At 42.8% G+C, this 21,504-nt stretch overlaps 1 protein-coding gene across 1 annotated transcript in view; it reads left to right on the forward strand.

The window, feature by feature from the left end:
* The window catches only part of LOC124721294 (cytosolic 10-formyltetrahydrofolate dehydrogenase), a 167,284-nt gene that overhangs the window by 88,350 nt on the left and 57,430 nt on the right, over window positions 1–21,504 (forward strand). The window contains exon 9 of the mRNA XM_047246202.1: window positions 17,312–17,424. Within this exon, the coding sequence (XP_047102158.1) occupies window positions 17,312–17,424 (113 nt within the window). The remainder of the gene's footprint in view (window positions 1–17,311; window positions 17,425–21,504) is intronic.

The following is a 21,504-nucleotide window of genomic DNA, read 5'->3' on the forward strand; positions in this document are numbered from 1 at the left end:
CAACTATTGCAAAATCTCCTTGAACAGCAAACACTTATAACAGCGGCGATTCGCGATTTCGTCGCGATGTCAAATGCGGGGTGTTTCTCGTTGTTGGCTATACCTCCTTTTCCTCCTTATGACGAGACGGCGGAAGACTGGTCTGATTATGAAAAACGTCTTCAACAGCACTTCTTGGCATTTCATGTCACGGACGAACAACCATGTAAGTCTCGGTTCCTTTCCTAGATTTCACCTCAAATGTATCGGTTGTTGTCGCAATTGGCTCCTTTGAAGGATCCTGCGTCTTTGTCCTTTGCTGAAATGTGTTCACTTCTGTCTGTCTATTTTCAAAAGCAAACGCATGTGGTAGCCTCTCATGTTGCCTTTTATCGTTGTCAAAAACAGCCACATCAATCCTATCGCGCTTGGGCTGCTGAACTTCATGGCCTCAGTCGAAAGTGTCAATTTGTTACTGACGTTCACAAAGAATCCTATGCCGATTCCATGGTACAGGATGCTATTATCTGGTCGGCGCCCGACAAAGAAGTTCGGCAACGTGCCCTTCAGTTGGTGAATCCGACTCTAGATGAAGTTCTCTCCATTGCGCAGTCTTTTGAAATTTCTCGCGCCACTGGGCCGCAAATATAGGTGTGGGGTGATGTCGGGGAAATACAACCTCTGTGCGCTGTTGACAACGCGTGTGGCGCGTCCCCGCCGGCCGACGTGGCCGCAGTGCGCTCCCACGCACAGCCTCGGCCTAGCCGTAAACAACCCGCTAAGAAGCTGCAGCAAAACCCCCGGCAACTTCCTTCATGTCCGCGGTGTTTTACGAAACATTCACGCGAGAATTGTACCCAACGTTGGGCTGTGTGTCACAATTGCAAAAAGAAAGGTCATGTGTCTTCTGTTTTCAAATCCGACCGCATACATGATGTTCATGAACATGATGCTGATTCTGATTCTGTGTTGTCTGTCAATTGCACTTCTTCCCTTTCAGGGAAGTTATTCTTCACTGTCTAAATCCTTGGCCGAGATGTTCGCATGCAAGTGGATACCGGTTCTGCTGCCACTATAATTAATTATCAGACGTATCTTCAGTTGGGTTCTCCACTCCTGTCACCTGTCACTCGGCAATTACGGACGTACAATAAACAGAAGATTTCTCTCTTGGGACAGTTTACTGCTGAGGTATCTTACAAATCTGTCGTTCGCACTGTTCCCATATTTGTGGTCAACCAGAGCAACGCAAAAAATCTTTTTGGTTTCGATACCTTTCGCGTTTTTGGGTTCTCCATAGATAACTCTGTCAAAATTGTCTCTGATGCTATTCCTTACGCTCATCTGGATTCCTTGTCGACGACATTTTCGTTTCTTTTTTCTCCTGGGTTAGGCCGTGCAAACGACTTTGAAGCTCATATCACTCAAACCCACTGATCGGCCTAAGTTTTTTCGGGCTCAGCCCATTCCTGTTGCCCTTCGTGATTGGGTAAAACGGGAGTTGGATCGTCTCACTACTTGAGGGGTCTTGCTTCCTGTCACTTCCAGTGAGTGGTCCTCTCCTGTCGTTGTTGTTGCTAAGCCAAATGGTGATATTTGCCTCTGTGGCAATTTCAAAGCCACTGTAAATGCTCAATGCCTCATTGACACTTACCCTATGCCACGTCCTGAAGAACTGTTCACTAAACTTGCTGGAGGCCAGTATTTTTCTAAAACTGACTGTCAGAAGCTTATCGTCAAATTCCTCTCGATGCTGCTTCCTGGCAGTTTCTGGTCCTTAACACGCCTTTCTGCCTCTATCAATACCAACGCTTGCCATTCGGGGTTGCTAGCACCCCTGCTCTCTTTCAGCGATTCTTGGAACAATTATTGCTCCTTGTCCCTGGGTGTATCAATTACATGGATGACATTGTTGTCACCGGCTCCACCACTGAAGAACATCTTCAAAATCTCTGCACACTTTTTCATGTCTTACAGACTGCCGATCTTAAGTGTAATCTTCAGAAATCACAATTTTTTCAGGCATCTATCACGTACTTGGGGTTTCAACTCTCTCGGGATGGTATTCGTCCGCTTCAGCAAACTGTCGCTGCGATCAATGCCCTTCCTCGCCCTACATCTGTTAAGGAACTGCAGGCCTTCTGGGGGAAAATAGCGTAGTATCACAAGTTTTTATCGTCTGCGGCTTCGGTGGCTCAGCCGTTGCATCGCGTGTTGCATAAAAACGTGCCTTTTCACTGGTCCGCTTCATGCGAAGCGGCTTTCCAGAAATTGAAGACTATGCTGAAACAGGCCCCGTGCCTGGCTACTTATCGACCTGGCCAACATCTTGTTCTTGCCACAGACGCCTCTCAATATGGGGTCGGTGCAGTCCTTGCGCACCGTTCTTCTGACGGTTCGGAACAACCCATTGCTTATGCCTCCAAAACGCTCACGGATGCCCAACAAAAGTATTCTCAAATTGAGAAAGAAGCTTTGGCCATTATTTATGCTCTTCATAAGTTTGGTGTTCTCTATGGCTCAAAATTTCATCTTGTTACGGATCACAAACCACTTGTTTCCTTGTTTCATCCATCAACGTCACTTCCCGACAAGGCTGCACACCGCCTCCAGCGTTGGGCTCTTTACTTGTCTCGTTTCAATTATGAGATTCATTTCCGGCCAACGGCTCAACATGCAAATGCTGATGCTCTGTCTCGCTTTCCCATGGGTCCTGATCAGGCATTCGATAGGGACGAACTTTTGTGTTTCCACCTGGATATTGCCAAGCAGCAGGTTGTAGACGGGTTCCCCATCACTGGGGACAGACTGGCGGCTGCTACGGGTTCTGACCCTACCCTCTCCCGGGTTTTACGCTGTATTCAGAAGGGTTGGCCAGATCGCCCATCTGCTAAGACTTCTGATCCGTTGCAGAACTACTACGCTTTCCGCTACCACCTCACGGCTAGGGATGGTGTTATCCTCCTCTCCAATGACAATGCTTCGCCGCGTATTGTGGTACCTGCATCTTTGCGTGCTTTGGTCTTGCGCCTCCTTCACCAAGGGCACTGGGGTGTGTCTCGCACAAAATCTCTGGCGCACCGTCATGTGTACTGGCCTGGCATCGACTCTGAAATAGCACACATGGTCGCTGCCTGCGGCCCTTGTGCATCACAGGCCGCTGCCACGAGGTCATCTTTGTCACTGTGGCCTTCGCCTGAGAAGCCCTGGGAGTGCATTCATGCTGACTTTGCGGGACCCTTTTTAGGTACTTATTGGCTCCTCGTAATTGACACCTACTCTAACTCTCCTTTCATTGTCCGTTGCACGTCGCCTACCACCGCGGCAACCACCAGTGCTCTCGCCCGCATTTTTTCTTTGGAAGGCCTCCCCTCTACTCTTGTTACTGATAATGGTCCGCAATTTGCTTCTTCCGAATTTGCGGATTTTTGTGCTCGTCACGGCGTTATGCATGTCACGGCCCCACCGTTCCATCCACAATCCAACAGTGAGGCTGAACGACTGGTCTGCACATTTAAGGCTCAGATGCGGAAAATTCTGACTTCTTCTGCTGCTGATGATGCGCTTCTCCAGTTTCTGGCGTCTTACCGTTTCACCCCCATGGGCGACCACAGCCCGGCTGAGCTCTTACATGGCCGACAGCCCCGCACGCTACTTCATCTTCTGCGGCCTTCCACCTCACGGCCGCGGGTGCCTTCACTTGGCCGGTTCACCGCCGGCGACCTCGTCTGGGTACAGGGATATGGCAGGCGGCCAAATTGGAGCCTGGGCCACATCTTAAGACACCGTGGCAAATGCCTGTATGAAATCCAGACGGACACGGGTGTTGCAGTGCGTCATTCGGACCAGCTTTGGCCTCGTGTGCCAGCAATGCCTGTTCCGAATGCCGCTACACCACATTTGGCTCTACCTGACACTCGGGATCTTGGCATCTCTCAGTACTCACAATGCAACCCTCTCACTGTCATCGCAATGCCAGCACAAGAACGGACACCACCAGGAGACGTGCCCATGCAGGAACCGGATGACCATCCTCTGTCAGAGCAAATCTACTCGCCGCCTCCTCCTCCAACGGACGCCGACACATTGCCCATGTCTCCTGTCATATCAACTGGACTTGCCGCAACGGGCAGATTGGTGCATGGGGCCCCAGCAGATTCGACCCCTACGTCTCCTGTCATCTCGACCCGTTATCATCAGGGACACTTCCGTCCGTACGGGAAGCCTCCTCCTCGAGGCTTTACGGCGAGTCAAACAATGCCTATGGACGTTAGCCATCTCCAGGACACCTCCATCAAGACCAGTGCAACAATTTCAAAGGGGGGAAAAGTGTTGTGACTCGCTGATCATTCAAAGCGCTGCCGCGCAATTACACGCATCATCTACGTGCGACGCTGTCTGCCAGCCATGCAGCAGCTGCGCCACCTAAGCGGCCAGCCGAGCAGCGGCCGCTGGACGGGGACTTAGTGCTCATTCGAATGCTAACGTGTACACATGTCTTGCTTGTCAACTTACTCTGTGCTCTGTGACTTATATGTGTTGTGTCGTTCTGAAATATATGTGTTAAACTTGACGTTATAACTGTGTGTGTGTGTGTGTGTGTGTGTGTGTGTGTGTGTAGGGGGTGGGGGGGGGGGGGGACAAGTGTCTGTTCCTATTATTGATTTATCTGAAAATGACCACAGACTGAAATTGGCTTATAATGTCATATATGGACAAGGTGCAATAGAGGCATCTTGCAAATAGAATTGACAATATATGGTGTCTTTTCCTTATTTTTTTTTCTTCTTTTAGTGGTTTCATCCTTCAGAAGTTAAGTCAAGGCTGTGGAATCACACATGAAGAAATAAGAAAAGTGAATATTCATTTCTGACAATTAGTTCCATCTTCACAGTTTTCACCATTGTTACGTTGGGCCAGGAAAGGCTCTCAACAAGGGAATTGTCCAGGTGTCTTGGAGTGAACCAAAGCGATGTTGTTCGGACATGGAGGAGATACAGAGAGACAGGAACTGTTGATTACATGCCTTGCTCGGGCTGCCCAAGGGCTACTACTGCAGTGGATGACTGCTACCTGTGGATTATGGCTCAGAGTAACCCTGACAGCAATGTCACAATGTTGAATAATGCTTTTCATGCAGTCACAGGGTGTCATGTTACGACTCAAACTGTGCGCAATAGGCTGCATGATGCACAATTCACTCCCGATGTCCATGGCAAGGTCCACGTTTGCAACCATGACACCATGCAGTGCGGTACAGATGGACCCAACAACATGTCGAATGGACAGCTCAGGATTGGCATCACGTTTTCTTCACTGATGAGTGTCACGTATGCCTTCAAGCAGACAGTCATCGGAGACGTGTTTGGAGGCAACCCAGTCAGGCTGAATGCCTAGGCACTCTGTCCAACGAGTGCAGCAAGGTGGAGGTTCCCTGCTGTTTTGGGGTGGCATTATATGGTGTCGACATACACCGCTGGTACTCATGGAAGGCACCGTAATGGCTGTACGATACGTGACTGCCATCCTCTGACCAATAGTACAACCATATTGGCAGCATATTGGCGAGGCATTCATCTTCATGGATGACAATTCGTGCACCAGTCATGCACATCTTGTGAATGACTTCCTTCAGGTTAACGACATCGTTCGACTAGAGTGGCCAGGGTGTTCTCCAGGCATGAACCCTTTCAAACACGCCTAGAGTAGATTGAAAATGGCTGTTTATTGACTACATGACCTACCAACCACTCTGAGGATCTACGCTCAATCTCCATTGAGGAATGGGACAATCTGGACCAACATTGCCTTGATGAACATGTGGATAGTATGCCATGACGAATACAGGCATGCGTCGATGCAAGAGGACGTGCTACTGGGTATTAGAGGTATCGGTGTGTAAAGTAATCTGGACCACCACCTCTGAAGGTCTCATGCAATGTGTGGTTTTCATGAGCAATAAAAAGGGCGGAAATGATGTTTATGTTAATCGCTATTCCAATTTTCTGTACAGGTTCCAGAACGCTCTGAACCAAGGTGATGCAAAACTTTTTTTGATGTGTGTATTATGCGATGTGGAGGTCAGGCCTACCGTCACTATCGCTTTTGCACTAGTGGTATCTCCCAGACCTAAAATAACTGACAGTGATTCGGTTTTAGCTTGCTATTTTGAAGCAGTTAAAGTCACTTTCTTCTGGGAGCTCCCCTTCTCCCTATGCCACAGTATTATACTGGTGTTACCTTGTAATTTTTTGTTCTAATGAACTTGCTTACTCATTAGAAACTGGCTGCTTAATTCCTTAAAATTTCCTTTTGGTCATATTGGCTTTCGCATGTATTGCAGACCTCAGAGGAGATTCTAGTTCCTTGTGCCCTTGTACTTCTAGAAATGTACTATCTGATTTAAAGTCAGCTTGTCTGCTCCCAGTCATATGGATGCAGTCTCACACCCACCAGTGACACAGTAATGCTCTTCGTTATTTGTTTGGGTGAGTTGTGTGTTAACAGAAGCATTTTCTGTTCATTGCATCTGACCCTGAATCTCAATAGGATTTTCACAAGGCACTCTCCTTCTAAGGAGGCCTCCACGCTTTCGTCATCTATATATATTTTCTTCTTATCACACACCTTATGCACTAATATCACCATTTGCTCCTCTGATGAGTCCTCTGACTACTCTAGATAGCTTAACTGCAATTCATTCGAGGATTCCTGTGGCCCATCGAAGCTACTCCCTTCGGCTGTCACTTTGCTCTATGGGTTTATTCCTATCATGCCTATAATGTGTTCTCACTGTGTATTTTCCTCACACAATCACATCTTTTTATGTTTTCTGACTTAGCTTCTGGTACAGTTGATTGTTGCAGCTGTCTCTGCTGAGATATTGCAGCTTGTTCTAAAATGGAGGGTCAGTCTACTGATGACCAGTGCATTCCCGTGAATCTGACTTTTCTTATCGAAAAGCATGATTAGCATCTTTTTACCTGTTTTAATTCAGTGCATACCCAACATAGGTGTGATTACCATGTTTATTACCAGTAATTCATGTAGTGTGATTCCTCCTTTTACCAGTTCCTCACATAATTCTTTGGAAATGATCATCAGTTGTGAAACAGTCTACACAAACAGAAAACTGTTTCCTTATGATGAATAGTTTTAGTTGGGAACACATTGGAGTCTGTCTCTCATTCGAAGTGAGGTCTTTTACCTGATGATCAATATCTCCTTGCAGCATTGATTACCAGTAACACAAATTCTTAATGTGTCTAAAAGCTAGCTTGAGGCTGGAGTCCTGATGTCATAATCATTGTGACATACATGTAGATGCTTTGCTGAAGTGTTTTTCCACTTTCAGCAACATCAGTCCTTCAACCTGATTGTTGTTTTTCTCCTGATGCTTGCTATTGCATTGTGGGGTACTAATATATTGTGGGCTGTGGTCTCACCCTCCACTTCTTTCTTTCCAATCACTGTATCTTTGCTCCCGGCCACAGCACCACATATTTTCCCTATGAGCCCATCTCTTCATTTCCTCATGAACAGTGGTGGCCTCACATTTGTGCCACCCCATTCTCCTGCAATGCCTGTCCTGTTATCCCTCCAACCTTTGATTGAGTCATTGTAGAAATGACTGGTGTTTGTCGGTGAATGCTGTCTGTGCACAAAGAAATATGTTGCTATGGCCCCACACCGTTGAGCTTCCCCCATGGGGTTGTCTAGCAGTTGTGCCGTAACATCAAGGTTAATGGTATACATTGGCATTGTCTGTCATGATTACTGAACATAATGCCCATGGAAAATCATCATATCTGGTATCTGGCTCCATGCAAGCTGAATGCCTGCTAGAGGTAACATACCTAGATAGCCATTAGATGGCACATTCTCCACAGCAATGCACTGACTGTGTGAGCACGCCACTCATCTTGCGATGTGAATACGCTGGTCAGTAGTGTTCCTTGCAGTGAATATAAATTCAGCAGTCAGTCAATTCTGTTATCGCGTCTGATATTGTCGGTTACTATCATTACTGTATTACGGACTATAGGATAACAACCTCACTTGGCTCTTGGTCTTTCTCTCTGGTTGCAATTCGGATTGTCTCTCTCTTTGCTCTTGGCCTGTTGGCATCATTATGGTGAAGTTTCCACTTTGCACCTCATTATTTACACCTTGTCTGTGCCCTGTTTGCCATCAGTCAGCTGTGTTTAACACAGCTACCTCTTGGTTCTGTGTTCTTTTCTGCAGGTGGCCCTTCCAACTTCAGCTGTTTGTATCTTAGGTTCTGATGTGTGTGCCAATATCTGGCTATTCACGGATATAGTGCTGGTGCCAAGAAAAAAAGAAAGTTGTTTGCTAGCATGGATGTGAAATTGATTTGCCTGCTGGAGTAACAGCAGCAGCTAATGCAACAGCAGCAACTTCAGACAGACGTTTCACAAAAAGTCATTTCAGCTTGAGGTGGACAAACTCTGTGTGCATTAAGCCACTTTGCTCAAGGCCTCAACACCCCCAGCAGTCGAGGCTCCCATTTTGTCCTTCTTAGTTTCCACCTTTCAGTGATGCTAAAGAGGACTGGGACACATATTCACATCAACTGAAACATTTCAAGTCACAGATGATTCATTGTGGTGATCATTATTTCTGTGTCATGTGTCGCCAGAAACATTTTTTCTGCTCCGCATATTTGTGCTTCTGTCTGACCCCACTGTGCTCTCCTTTCAAGAGATATGTACTCTATTGCCCAATTATTATTCACAGAGATATCATATGTTTGCCTCCAGCTGTGGTTACCGCCGGGCTAGAGTTTCGGCAATACCATAAACAGCCTGGACAATCGTACCACTCCTGGGTCACTAACTTGTAGGGTCTCAGCTGCAAATGCTATTTCTCGTGCGCCAGTCAAGGCTGTAAGGCTTTGTATGCAGACTTCTTGATTGATGATACAGTGATTGGCATGTGATTCTGAGCCCCTGTACCAGCATCGAAACTGAATAACCCATCAGTGGAGGACATCTTGTGCATCACACACTTGTTCAAGGTTGGACAGGCTGCTAACAAATGACATATGGCAAGGCCACAAGTTGTGGCGATAAATGTGCCACCGTGCATTCCTTCCCCACACTGCAAGAGTAGTGCGACCCCCAGGTTGCAGCAATGTTGTGATTCATCATCGTCTGACGTCTTTGTGGTGTCAGAGCTGCCAATTGCCCCTCGTTGACAGTCACAGTGACTGCTTTGTTCAGGCCTGCAGTGTTTTTCTGCTCACTCGCGAGCAGACTGTCTGGATTGCTGGGGTCCTGGGTTGTGCTATGGCAAAGAGGGACCTCTCTACTCAATGTGTCGGAGTTGTGTAACCCACTCCCGTCCCACCCCGCTAGTGCAACAGGACATCATACGTGCACTGCAGTTGGTGGTCCCTCAAGGCATCGTGGACACGAGGGCCATTATTTATTTGATAAATCAGATGGGATAGCCACAGCTGGGCTCACCTGAGTTGTCTGCACCCTTGCACCATTTTGTGCCTACATGGTGGTTCTGTTACTCTTTGTGCCAGTTCTCAGTCACTGCGGCCTACAGAAGCATTATGCAACTCACCACATTGTTTGTGGTTGACCTCTCATCTGCTACCAACGTTTTTGGCCTCAACACCATTACATTGTTGGTGTTTCTATTTCGGATGTCAAGTTCATATGATTTTGTTTATATAGACTGAACCAGGAAGTGGAAATCTGCACCAAGGCCAGGAATCAAATCAGAGTCTCCTGCATGTTCACTAGCCACTACGCCATCTTGGCACAGTGTTTAAGTGTATATACATAAAATCTTATCTGTATGAGACCAGTAAACTCTCAGAAATAGTAATTTCATTTGTGTAAGGTGATATGAGCCGCAGTTTCTTTCCAAGAACTGGATGATCTCTGCACTGCATTTGCATCTCTATTTCAGCCAGATCTGGGGTGTGCCTCAGACTTTCAAGCATTCATCACCCTTCAGCCTAGATGGCATGCCTTGTTTTTGCCATGCCAGACCAATTCTGGTTATTTTACATGCTGATGTGAAGCAGGAGCTTGATTGTCTCCAGGCTGCTGGGGTAATTGATCTGGTGAAATCTAGTGCTTGGGCCACTCCTCTAGTCGTCATCAGAAAACCCAATGGTTCTCTCAGATTGTGTGGCGATTTCAAGGCAACAATCAATGCTCAATCGCAGGTGGAAAATTATCCTATCCCCAGCTGGAGGACCTCCTGACAAAACTTGCTCAAGGGTGATACTACTCCAAGATCAACCTTGCTGCTGCTGCTTACCACCACTTATCCATAGATGAGAAATTGCAGAACATCATTGTCATTAATACGCATTTTTATTTGTACAAGTACAAGTTACTTTGCCACTGCTTCAGCCCATGCAATTTTCCAAAGGTTTTTGGAACAGTTTACAGCATATTCTGGCTTGTGTGAATTAGATGGATGATCTCATTGTCACAGGACTCTCCTCCAGGAGCATTTGCAAAATCTCCATATCCTTTTTATGCCCCTGCCGGGGTGCAGGCCTGCATTGTTGTTTAGAGAAGTATAGGTTTTTTCGTCCAGAGGTGGAATATTTGGTGCACTGACTCACCAAGAGGGAATTGGGCCAACTGATCCTAATGTTGCTGTGAGAGGCTCCTTACCCTGCCCAATGAACTCACCCAAATTGTATGTGTTTTTGGACAAAATCGACTATTATTCAGAGTTCTTACCCTGTGCAGCCCACATTATGCAGCCAATCGGTCAACTGCATAAAAAGGGTGCGCCTTACAACAGGACACCTGCCTGCAACTGGGCCTTTACTCAATTGAAAATCATGCTGAAATGCACCCATTGCCTCGTGCCATTTTCTCCCAGTCACCTGTTGGTTGTGGCAGCCTATGCATCTGTCTATAGCATCGGTGCAGTCTTGGCACACAGGCATGGGGATGCCTCTGAACAGCCTATAGCATACTCGTCAAAGACATTGACCCATGCACAGTGAAACTATTCCCATAAAAAAAGAGGCATTGGCAGTAGTGTTTGCAATTAAAAAATTTTGTGTCTATCTTTTTGGGACATGGTTCCCCCTATTACAGATCACAAGCCATTGGTTGCATTATTTGGGTTGCAGTCCAGGCTTTTGGAACAAACAGTCCAATGCCTCTGGCACTGTGTATTGTTCCTGATTGCATACAGTTATACTATCTGGTACAAGCCCATGGCACAGCATTCCAATTTCACTGCTTTGTTGTGTCTACCCATTGGCCCAGACCCAGATTTCAACCAACAGTGGATCCTCTGCACCCACATCGAAACCAAGTGGCAACATATGGCAGACAGTTTCCTCACTATGGCTGCATGTGTTGCTGCCACCACGCGCTGGGACAAAACGTTGCTGCAGGTCCTCTGCTGTGAGACCCATGGCTGGGCAATTAACCTCACTCACATTATCGGTGAATGAGTTCAACTCCTGAAAACATATTTCTTACACTACTGGTTGTCAATGATGTCATTCTTTTGGACACTGAGGCAGACACACATCAGTTGGTCAACCTGGTAGACTTGCATCAACAAGTGTTGAGCTTGCTGCACCAGAAACATTGGGGGATATTCCACATTAAGGTGCTAGCTTGCTGACATGTGTAATGACTGGGGAGCAACATCGACATTAAAGCGATGGTCAACAGTTGCAGAGCATGCGCATGGCACCAGGCAGCGCCCCTGTAATCTTTCACACCCTCACCTTCACCCCACCTCCTTTGGACTGCATCCATCTTGATTCAGCAGGCTCATTTTTGGGATCAATGTTGTTGCTCATATTGGACGCTTACTCAAAGCACCCATGTTGTACACATGACATCTGTCAGGATTGATGCCACCCTCATTGCCTTGCCTCATGTTTTGGCCATAGAAGGGTTGCCTCATACATTTTTCACTAATAATTGGCCACAATTCACTGCATCTGCCATCAAAGATATCTGTGAGGTCAATGGCATAAAACGTATTTGCAGCCTTCCGTTCCATCCTTCCTCCAATGGTGAAGTGGAACGTCTCATTCAGATGCTTAAGCAGCAACTGAAAAAAGCTGTTGAATCCTCAGCAACTATTTCAGCCTTCACCCTGCCATTGAGCACTTATCAAACAGCGCCAGTTGACAATCATAGCGCAGCTGAGCTCCTCCCCAGGTGGTAACTGTGCACCCTGGTTCATTTTCTGACACTGCCACCTTCAGAGCCCCACCTGTCCCTCCCAGTGTTACGCACGTGGTGGTGTGGCTATGTGGGGCTGATCCTACAGGAATATTGAGCCTTGAACACCTGTGGATCTGTGGAACCCCCTGGCACACCCATAGCCAACGATGCCCGAATGGGTGCCACCAAACACCCATGCTTTCTGCAGCCAGCAGTCGAAATGATTGTGACTGTGCTGTTACCTCCATTCCTCCCTCCGTGGCACCCTTCGGGGTGTTTCCATGCATATGGGCGTATTTTTTTTAATTTTTATTTTTTTTGTGGGGGGGAGGGGGAGGTGGGGGGCAGGTAGGCAATTTGATATTTGACTTCACAGAAATTGAATGCCCGCTGGAGGTAATGGACCTAGATGGCAGTTAGAGGCCATAGTCTTGCCACAGTGCTGTGTTTGCAACATGAGCGTGCCACTCGTCTCTCCATGTGAATATGCCAGCCAATAGTATTCCTAGTGGCCGATATAAATACAGCCACCCAGTGAATGGTCAGTCAGTTTTGTACTCAAGTCTGGTATTGTCAGTTACTGTCATTGCTGAACTACAAACTATTGGATATCAATGTTGCATGACACGTGAGCTTTGCCACTGGTTGCGATTCAGATTTCTCTTTGCTATTGGCTTGTTGACATCATTGTGGTGAAGGTTTCCACTTTCCACTTCATTGTTTACATAGACAGCGGACATGAGTAACACAAGGGCAACAAAGTAACCTGTCAGCTGTGTTTAGCTCGGCTACTGCTTGATGCGATGTTCTTTTCCACAGGGGCCCCATACCACCTCACAACTTTAGGTTTTTCTCCCTGGCATTCTGATGGGTGCACTACTCGCAGTTGTATCATTATCCTAGTGACCATTTGCTCTTCTTGACCATAATGTGTCACCAGGAACTTGACATTAAAGCCATCATTCAGAAGTCTTCACATATCAACACTTCAAACCACACCTTAACATCTGGGTCTAGCACCTGCTGCATGATCAGCAGTTTACTGCATTCACGATACCTTTCATGCAGAAATCTGCATCGGGGTGTAGTAAGACTGCCTTGTAATTAATTTTCCTGTTTCTACCAAATTTTGGACGTGAGATATTGGCATTCTGTATACTTGACATAGTTGACACATGCCACTATATTTTATCCTCTATTGTCATGTTGCAATGGCACTTTTGATTTTTCACAGATATTCCATGAAGTATTCTGCTATTTCTCTAGTGTTCATATGTTGCCCAACTGTTTTGTGAATTTTTTACTAATCTGTTTAACCTCAGTCTTCATTTCAAACAGCCCCTTGATTAAATTGAGATCGGGGGATGCTGAGAGTGCTCCTGCCTTGCTCTGTACTATCTACAATCATGGTCACGTCCAACTCTGCACTAATTTGTGATAGATAATTTCCTATTGCTTATATGGTGGTTCCCAACCGAAATACTGAATGAGGTGGCACAGTGGTTAACAGACTGGATTTGCGTTCAGGAGGAAAACAGTTCAAATCGATGCCTGTCCACCTTGATTTAGGTTTTTTGTGATTTGCCTAGATTGCTCTGGGCAAATTCCAGGATAGTTCCTTTGAAAGGATATAGCTGATTTCCTTCCCATCCTCGAAACAATCTAAGCTGGTGCTTCATCTGTAATTATCCCATTGTTGATGGGGTGTTAAACCCTATATTACTTCCTTCATTCCTTCCCAACCTAAATAGCATGCACTATCATTTATGCAACATGCACCTGGTCTATCACTACACCAAAACCAACAGTGAGTAATGGAGAGATGAATGACACATTTAGGATGTCCTGTCACAGCCGTTGCTCTCAAGATGGTGAATCTCAAGGATGTCATTCATGCAGATCAATGCATTAAAACTTGACAATTGATTCCACAGCTATCAGTAAGCATTGGAAGTACTGTGCAATGATTGAGACTCCTGGGTATTCAAAAATGTGCTCAAGATGGGTTCCACAAATGTTGAAACAGACCATAAGATTCAAAGAAAAGCCATTTCAACTGAACTATTGGGGCTGTTTGAGCCCACTGGAGAGATCTTGCAGTCGCTGGTGAAAACTTTGTGCATCACTTTGAGCCAGAAATTAAAAGGCAGTCACCACCCAAAATCGCCCAAAAAGAAGAATTTCATGACAGCTCGCTCTGCTGACAGTCATGAAGTCTTCTAGGGTAGTGATGGTGTCATTCTCATGAATGTTTTGCACAAATGTTCAACTATTAATTTAGGTGCATATATGAAGACCCTGAACAAACTCGAAAACTGTTTCTGATGGGTTTGGTCTGACAAGAATCCAAAAGCAACCGTGCTTCAACATGACAGTGGGTGCCCGTAATCAAATTTCAGAAACCATGAACACATAATTAAAGTGGGTTGGGCATCATTGTTCATCCACCATATAGCACACACCTCGTGCTCTCCGACTTCCATCTGTTTGGACCACTTAAGGATTCTCTGTATAGGGGACATTTTGAAGGCGATGAGAGCATAATTCATGCAGTGAAAACATGGCTGCAAGCACAGAAGAAGAGCTATTACCAGTAGGGTATACATGCTCATATACATCACTGGCCACAGAACGTGATGGAGACTGGGTAGAAAACTAGTAAATGTAAAAGAAATGTTGATTTATATTGTCACTAAATTCTAATTCTTAAGAATAAATATATTCTGAGACAAAAACTGTTGGGCATTACTTATTAAAAGACCTTTGTACAAGAATGTGGCAAGTCATTTGGAATATCTGTGGGTGTGAAATGTTTGTTGGAACATTATTTTAAAATTACAGGAACTGAATAGGTGTTAATCTTGTTGGAGAAATTGAGAGAGAGGTGAAGTAGCTGTGTACATAGACTGTACACTGAGATGACAAAAGTCATGGGATAGAGATATGCACATGTACATGTAGTATCATGTACATGAGGCGTAAAAGACAATGCATTGGCAAAGCTGTCATTTGTACTAGGGTGTTCACGTGAAAAGGTTTCAGATGTGATTATGACCACATGACGGGTATTAAGACTTTCAGTGTGGAATGATAGTTGTAGCTAGATGCATGGAACGTTCCATTTTGGAAATCATTAGTGAATTCAATATTCTGAGACCTACAATGTCAAGAGTGTGCTGAGAATACCTTATTTCAGGTATTGCCTCTCATCACAGACAACACATTGGCCAGCGACCTTCACTTAATGACCAAGAGCAGTGATGTTTGCGTAGCATTATCAGTGCTAACAGACAAGAAACACTGGATGAAATAAGCACAGAAATCATTGTGGGATGTATGACGAATTTATCCGTTAGGACAGTGCAGTGAAATCTGGAATTAATGGGTTATGCCAACAGACGACCGATGCGAGTGCCTTTGGTAACAGCACATCACCTCTCTTCTGGGCTTGTGACCATGTCTGTTGGACTATAGATGACTGGAAAGCCTTGACGTGGTCATATGAGTCCTGATCTCATTTGGTAAGAGCTAATGATAGGGTTCGAGTGTGACACAGACACCATGAAGCCGTGGACTCAGTTCATCAACAAGGCACTGTGCAAGCTGGTGATGGCGCCATAATGATGTGGGCTATGTTTTACATGTAATAGACTGGGTCCTCTGGACCAACTGAACCAGTCATTGACTGGAAATGATTATATTGGGCCACTTAGAGACCATTTGCAGCCATTCACGGACTTCATGTTTCCAAACAACAGTAGGATTTTTATGGATGATAATGTGCCATGACACAAGTCCACAATTGTTTGCAATTGGTTTGAAGAACTTGCTGCACAGTTAGAGCCAATCACTTGGCCACCCAGATCATCCAACATGCACAAAATCCTGCACTGGCAACACTTTCACAACTATTGATTGCTGTAGAAGCAGTGTGACTCAATATTTTCACAGAGGACTTCCAGTGACTTGTTGAGTCCATGTCACATCAGGCAGGAGGAGGTTCAACACGATACTAGGAGGTATCCCATGGCTTTTGTGACCTTGATGTAAACTAGACTGACTGTTGGGTAAAACAACTCAGTAATTGTGTAAAAACTAAAATGAATAGCTATGACAAGTTGTATGTGACTGTCCGGGAATATTTTAAGTTCAGTCAAACAGTTGTAAAAGAATAAATAAAACATTATTGAAATTACTTCATAACCCTCTGCAACTGTCAACTACTTGTTTTATCCTTTGTACAAATGTATAATTTTTGTCTTAAGCTATTTCCAAGAACTGCTATTTTATCATTCAAACTCAGCACTACTTCCTGAGTTGATGTAGCAGTTATTAATTGATCAACTGACATACTATCATGTATTTATAATTACATTAACAGATATACTTGAAAATGCCTTAAGGAAAAAATTGGACATTTATACTGAGAGTAAATTAATAAGTTGATAGTTGCTGGTAACTGTGAAGTAATTTCAATAATTTCTATCAACTGTAACTCATTTTCAATGAAACGTATTGAATACATACAACAAGTTTTGTACAAAGTTCTGAAAAAGTTACTGTATGTGTGAGTGCTGATGGAGACAATTGAAAACCACAGTTCACATAATCGAGGAGACCACCTATCTATCAGTGTGGACATAATTTTGTATGATGATCATGAGAAAGCACAAACAGTCTCTGGTGAAATTCTGTTTTTAAAAACCCTTGTCAGTTATTTTGATTCATCCTCCATGAGGAATGTCCATGCATTTTTAAAACATAATTTTCGTTTTGCTTATGTTGCGTCTCCTTTTATTTTGCATAAGAAGCAACACAGTCTTCTTTTGTGTGCTGAATTTTATAGTTACTGTTGGATGTTTTTCGTGGTGTATTACATTTTACATTACATAGCTAGATAAACTGTAAAAAAATCTTGAAACAGAATAAACACAATTGTAGAATGAGATTAGCAACTATTGAAGAGGGGATTCAGAATTAATGAGTAGAATGTTATGAAGATTGTGGTTGCCTATTGTATACCACATAATCATTTTTATAATATAATTTAATTATGTAGTTATGTATTACATTACTGAAATCTTACCTTGGAACCTGCAAAGAATACATTATACATATATTTTCTTCATTAATAGGTTCAGTGCGCTTCAAAATTGGATGTAGATAAAGCAGTTGAAGCAGCAAAAAATGCATTTGCAGGAGAGTGGTCCAAAATGAATGCACGGGATAGAGGAATTTTGCTGTATAGGTATGTATCCAGTCTTTTGTAAACTAATGATATTGCAATGCTGAAACTATTATGTTGAAATCAATAACGTGATTTTGTGTTCTACATCAAGAGAGCCATTTTTTTCCAAATTTTATCTCAAACATGAATGCTGTGATGTAATTTTGCCACATTTATGATAAACTGACACCATATTTGTTGAGGCTGAACAAATCCGTACTTGACACTTTCTTTCCAGGTGTATGTATTTTTATTCCGTGCATTTTTTATTCTGTGGGTGTTACTAATGAAGTGGCAACAGATTTTTTGGGGTAAAAATAGGGCCCCAACATTTTCAGTAGGCTTTTTAATTTTTTTGGTCTTCTAAAATCACTTTGTGAAGTTCTTACATTGTTTTTGAAAGCATTACTTGTTAGTAGCTTCTAAATTTTAAGACTCGCAAACTGTAAACATCACTACATTTTGTGGCACAATTCACTCTCTAAAAATTCAGCTGAGTGTCCGAGTCATCTGTTTTAGATATTATGATCTCTGATCCTACCCAAAAAAGTATTCGAATCAAAAGACCTGATTACATTGTGCCAAGACCTTACTGAATAAGAACTCACAACTGACATGTAAATGCATAATTTAATTTGTCACTTTAACAGTGTTGTTGATCTTTTCAACGAGTTAAGAAAACAATCATCTGTGTATGTTATTATTATTATTCACATATGGGCCCAATTAGTCAGTCAATGTCGCTTTTGATGGTTGGCCTTCCTTTGTGTCCAGATTTGTTTCACCCTTTCAGAATGAAGTCTCTTTCCTTCATCAGACCATGGTGTTCCAGTTCATTTTCTAATTTCCCTCTGACGAACTTCTCAGTCAAATATCTTTTGTCTGAATGTTTTTCTATCTGTAACATCTGCCTGAGTTATACCAGCTACTTTAGGATCCTCCTTAATTGCAGCGATCCATTTAATTGGCTCAGTTTTGGCCTTACTTCTGTTTTCATGGAATCCCACTATTTGTTCTGTCAACGTAGTGGCTACCGTTCTTTTAATGTGCCCATAAAATTTAAATATTAATTTTTTCATGTCACCACGTATGTCTGTGTATTCATTTATTTTCTTATTACTTCTCAGCCTATAAGTTTCTCCATCAGTGCTTTTGAGGCCTAATATTTTCCCAATAATCTTTCTTTCCTTCTTTTGAATTTCTTCAATATCCCTCTTTCTATTTAAAATTAAAGTTTCTGCTTGATAAAGACATTTAGGTTTGATTACAGTGCTGTAATGCCTAAGTTTACTGAACTTAGAAAGTGATTTTTTATTATAATATTTTGTGTTAATCTGAATAAAGTTGCCATTTTTTGACAGCGAACTTCATTTGCAGCTTTTTCCAGGCCGTTTTCTTCTATGATTTTCCCCAAGTAATTAAATTGAGAAACCCTTTTTATTTTTCCATATTTCGTGTTCAAAAACTTTAGTGCTTGTTTGTTGTATGTTGTATATTCCATTTTTTCAAATGATATTTGTAGTCCTACTTTTTCCGCAGCTACTTCAAGAATTTAAATTTGTTTCTGAGCTGTGGTAATAACCCTAGTTAAAACTGCCAGATCATCTGCAAAGGTGGGGCAATCTGCTCTAATATTACTTCTACCTAACTTGATTGATTGATCTATATTTTGACTTGACTTTTGCTCTCACCGTTCTGTAATTATCTTTTCCAAACACAGTTAAACAGTAATGAGGGGAGTTCATCTCCCTGTCTAACACCAGTCTTTACATAAAATGGTTCAGAAATTTCTCCCATGAATTTAACTTTAGAGCTAGTGTCGGTTAACATTTCCTTAATCAGTATTAGAGTTTTATTATCTAGCCCTTGTTCCTTTAAAATTTGGAAAAGAGATTCACAATGAACTGAGTCATAGGCCCTTTTAAAATCCTCAAATGTACATACAATATTGTTACTAGAAATCCTTTGGTGCATAATGATTAGTTTTAAATTAATAATTTGTTCCGAACAGGATCTGTTTGGTCTAAAGCGTGCTTGGTATTCACCAGTTTTAGGTTCTAACTGTTCTCGGGCTCAGTCTAGTTAACACTGTGAGAGAATTTGGTATGTGACCAGGAGAAGAAAGATTCCTCGGTAATTATTAGCATTGGTTCCATCCCCTTTTTTATGCAATGGATGAATTAGGGCAGTTTTCCAGTCCTCAGCTATTTTCTCAGTTAGCCATATATGCCCTATTAGTTGAGTGATCTCTTTTATAGTGTTAGGGCCAGCTGCTTTTAGTAGTACTGCCATTATACTAACTTCTCTGGATGCTTTGTTGTTTCTCTAAGTCTCTTAATTTGTTTAGTTATTCTGATTTTGTCAGGTTTGTAGACTTAGGGTTGGTGTTATTAGTTTGCTGTGGTTGGAATTTGTTTGCTGGTTCTGGACAGTTTAATAGTTTGTCAGAATAATTAGCAAGTACTTACAATTTTCCCAGTTGTTAGGAGCCAAACTGCCATTTTCATTTTTGAAGCAAAGACTTTGAGCTTGGTGACCAGTTAGTTTTGTTTTGAATGTTTTATAAAAGTTTCTTGCATTGTTCTTTTGGAAGTCTCTTTTGATTTCTAAAAGTTGGGAATTTGTATAGTTTCTTTTAGTCTGTTGGATTAATTTAGATGTTTCTTTTTGTACAGTTAAAAAGGTGGTGTACTTATTTTCAGTTTTGTTACTATTCCAATTTTTGAATGCCTCATGCCTAGACTTAACAGCTGTTTTACAGTCCACATTCCACCAAGGGTGTTTTTGTTTCTTTTGAAGCAGAATTAAATTTTGTGCTGTTTCGATGAACTTTTCTTTTAGGCTTTGCTAATTGTTGGATTGTTTTTTTGTCAAGTTTGCTTGTTAGAGTTGGGGTTATTTCAGCAGTCAGATTTTGAGATAACATTTTTTGTTTTGAAGAGTTTTTTAGGTTGAAATTTTACTTTTATTAGCAGTAAATAATGGTCAGAATCAATATTAGCCCCTTTCCTGACTTGGACATTTAAAATTTCTGTGTAGTTAGGGTATGAAATTGCTACACGATTGATTTTCAATTCCCTGGTAAATGTATTGGGTGCCCGCCAAAGTTTTTGTTTAAAAGGGTTCTTTTTAAACTGAATTTTATCCATAGTGGATGCTGTTGAACTCTGTGACTGTTCCTTTATAAGTTGTAGAAAAATTTCCAGTACCAGTCACAATGTGACTGGTAGCGGAAATTTTTCTACAACCTTTTTAAAATGTGTTGACATGGTTTTAAGGTAAAAATTTTTACACATTTCAACAAGTCTTTGGCCATTTTGGTTTGCCCATCTATGCACAGGATATCCACCCACCGTTTCCGTACATATTTTCTCTTTACCTAATTGAGTGTTAAAATCATGGTTTGAGGGAGTTTTCGATCTGATGCTTTCTAACGTTTCCCAAGCTTCATTAACTTCTTCAGGTTATGTACGGTTATCCTCATTGACTGGCATATGGGCATTAATTAAAGTGTATGCTTTACTTGCACATGTAAGAGAAATTCTCATTAGTCTATTATTAATGAGTTTTGTCTTCATTATTGAATTTAAAATATTTTTGGGGTCTGCAAAAGCAACTACCAGGTGTGGTGTATTATTAAGCATCCTTTTATCACTTTTATATTTAAAAAAAAGAGAAAAAAAAAAGAAAAAGAAAAATCCATGGTGGTACTGTTCATCATTCGTGTTTCTTGAAGTGCCAAAATTTGAATCTTCTGTTCTTTTAATGTATCTCCCAATTTATGGAGTTTACTTATTTGCAAAAGTGTTTTATGTTAAGTGTTGCAAAAAATGTATTTGTTTTAGTTCTAAGTTGGCCTGAGGACTCTTGACTTCCTCTGTTGAATCTCATTGCATTTTAATCTGACCGCCCCAGAATCCAGAAGACCCGTTGCGCCAGTAATACTGACAGTAGATTGACCACCTGGGGTAATACTGTGATTATCAGAATGCTCCGTGTTGATTGTACCTGGAATCAGGCAGGGTTGAGTAGACTCATCGAGTGAACTCAGAGTGTTAAGGCTGGAAGGGTTAGTTCCAGAATATAAATTTCAGCTGCACC

The sequence above is a fragment of the Schistocerca piceifrons genome, chromosome X (assembly GCF_021461385.2).
Source record: "Schistocerca piceifrons isolate TAMUIC-IGC-003096 chromosome X, iqSchPice1.1, whole genome shotgun sequence".
Lineage (NCBI taxonomy): Eukaryota > Metazoa > Arthropoda > Insecta > Orthoptera > Acrididae > Schistocerca > Schistocerca piceifrons.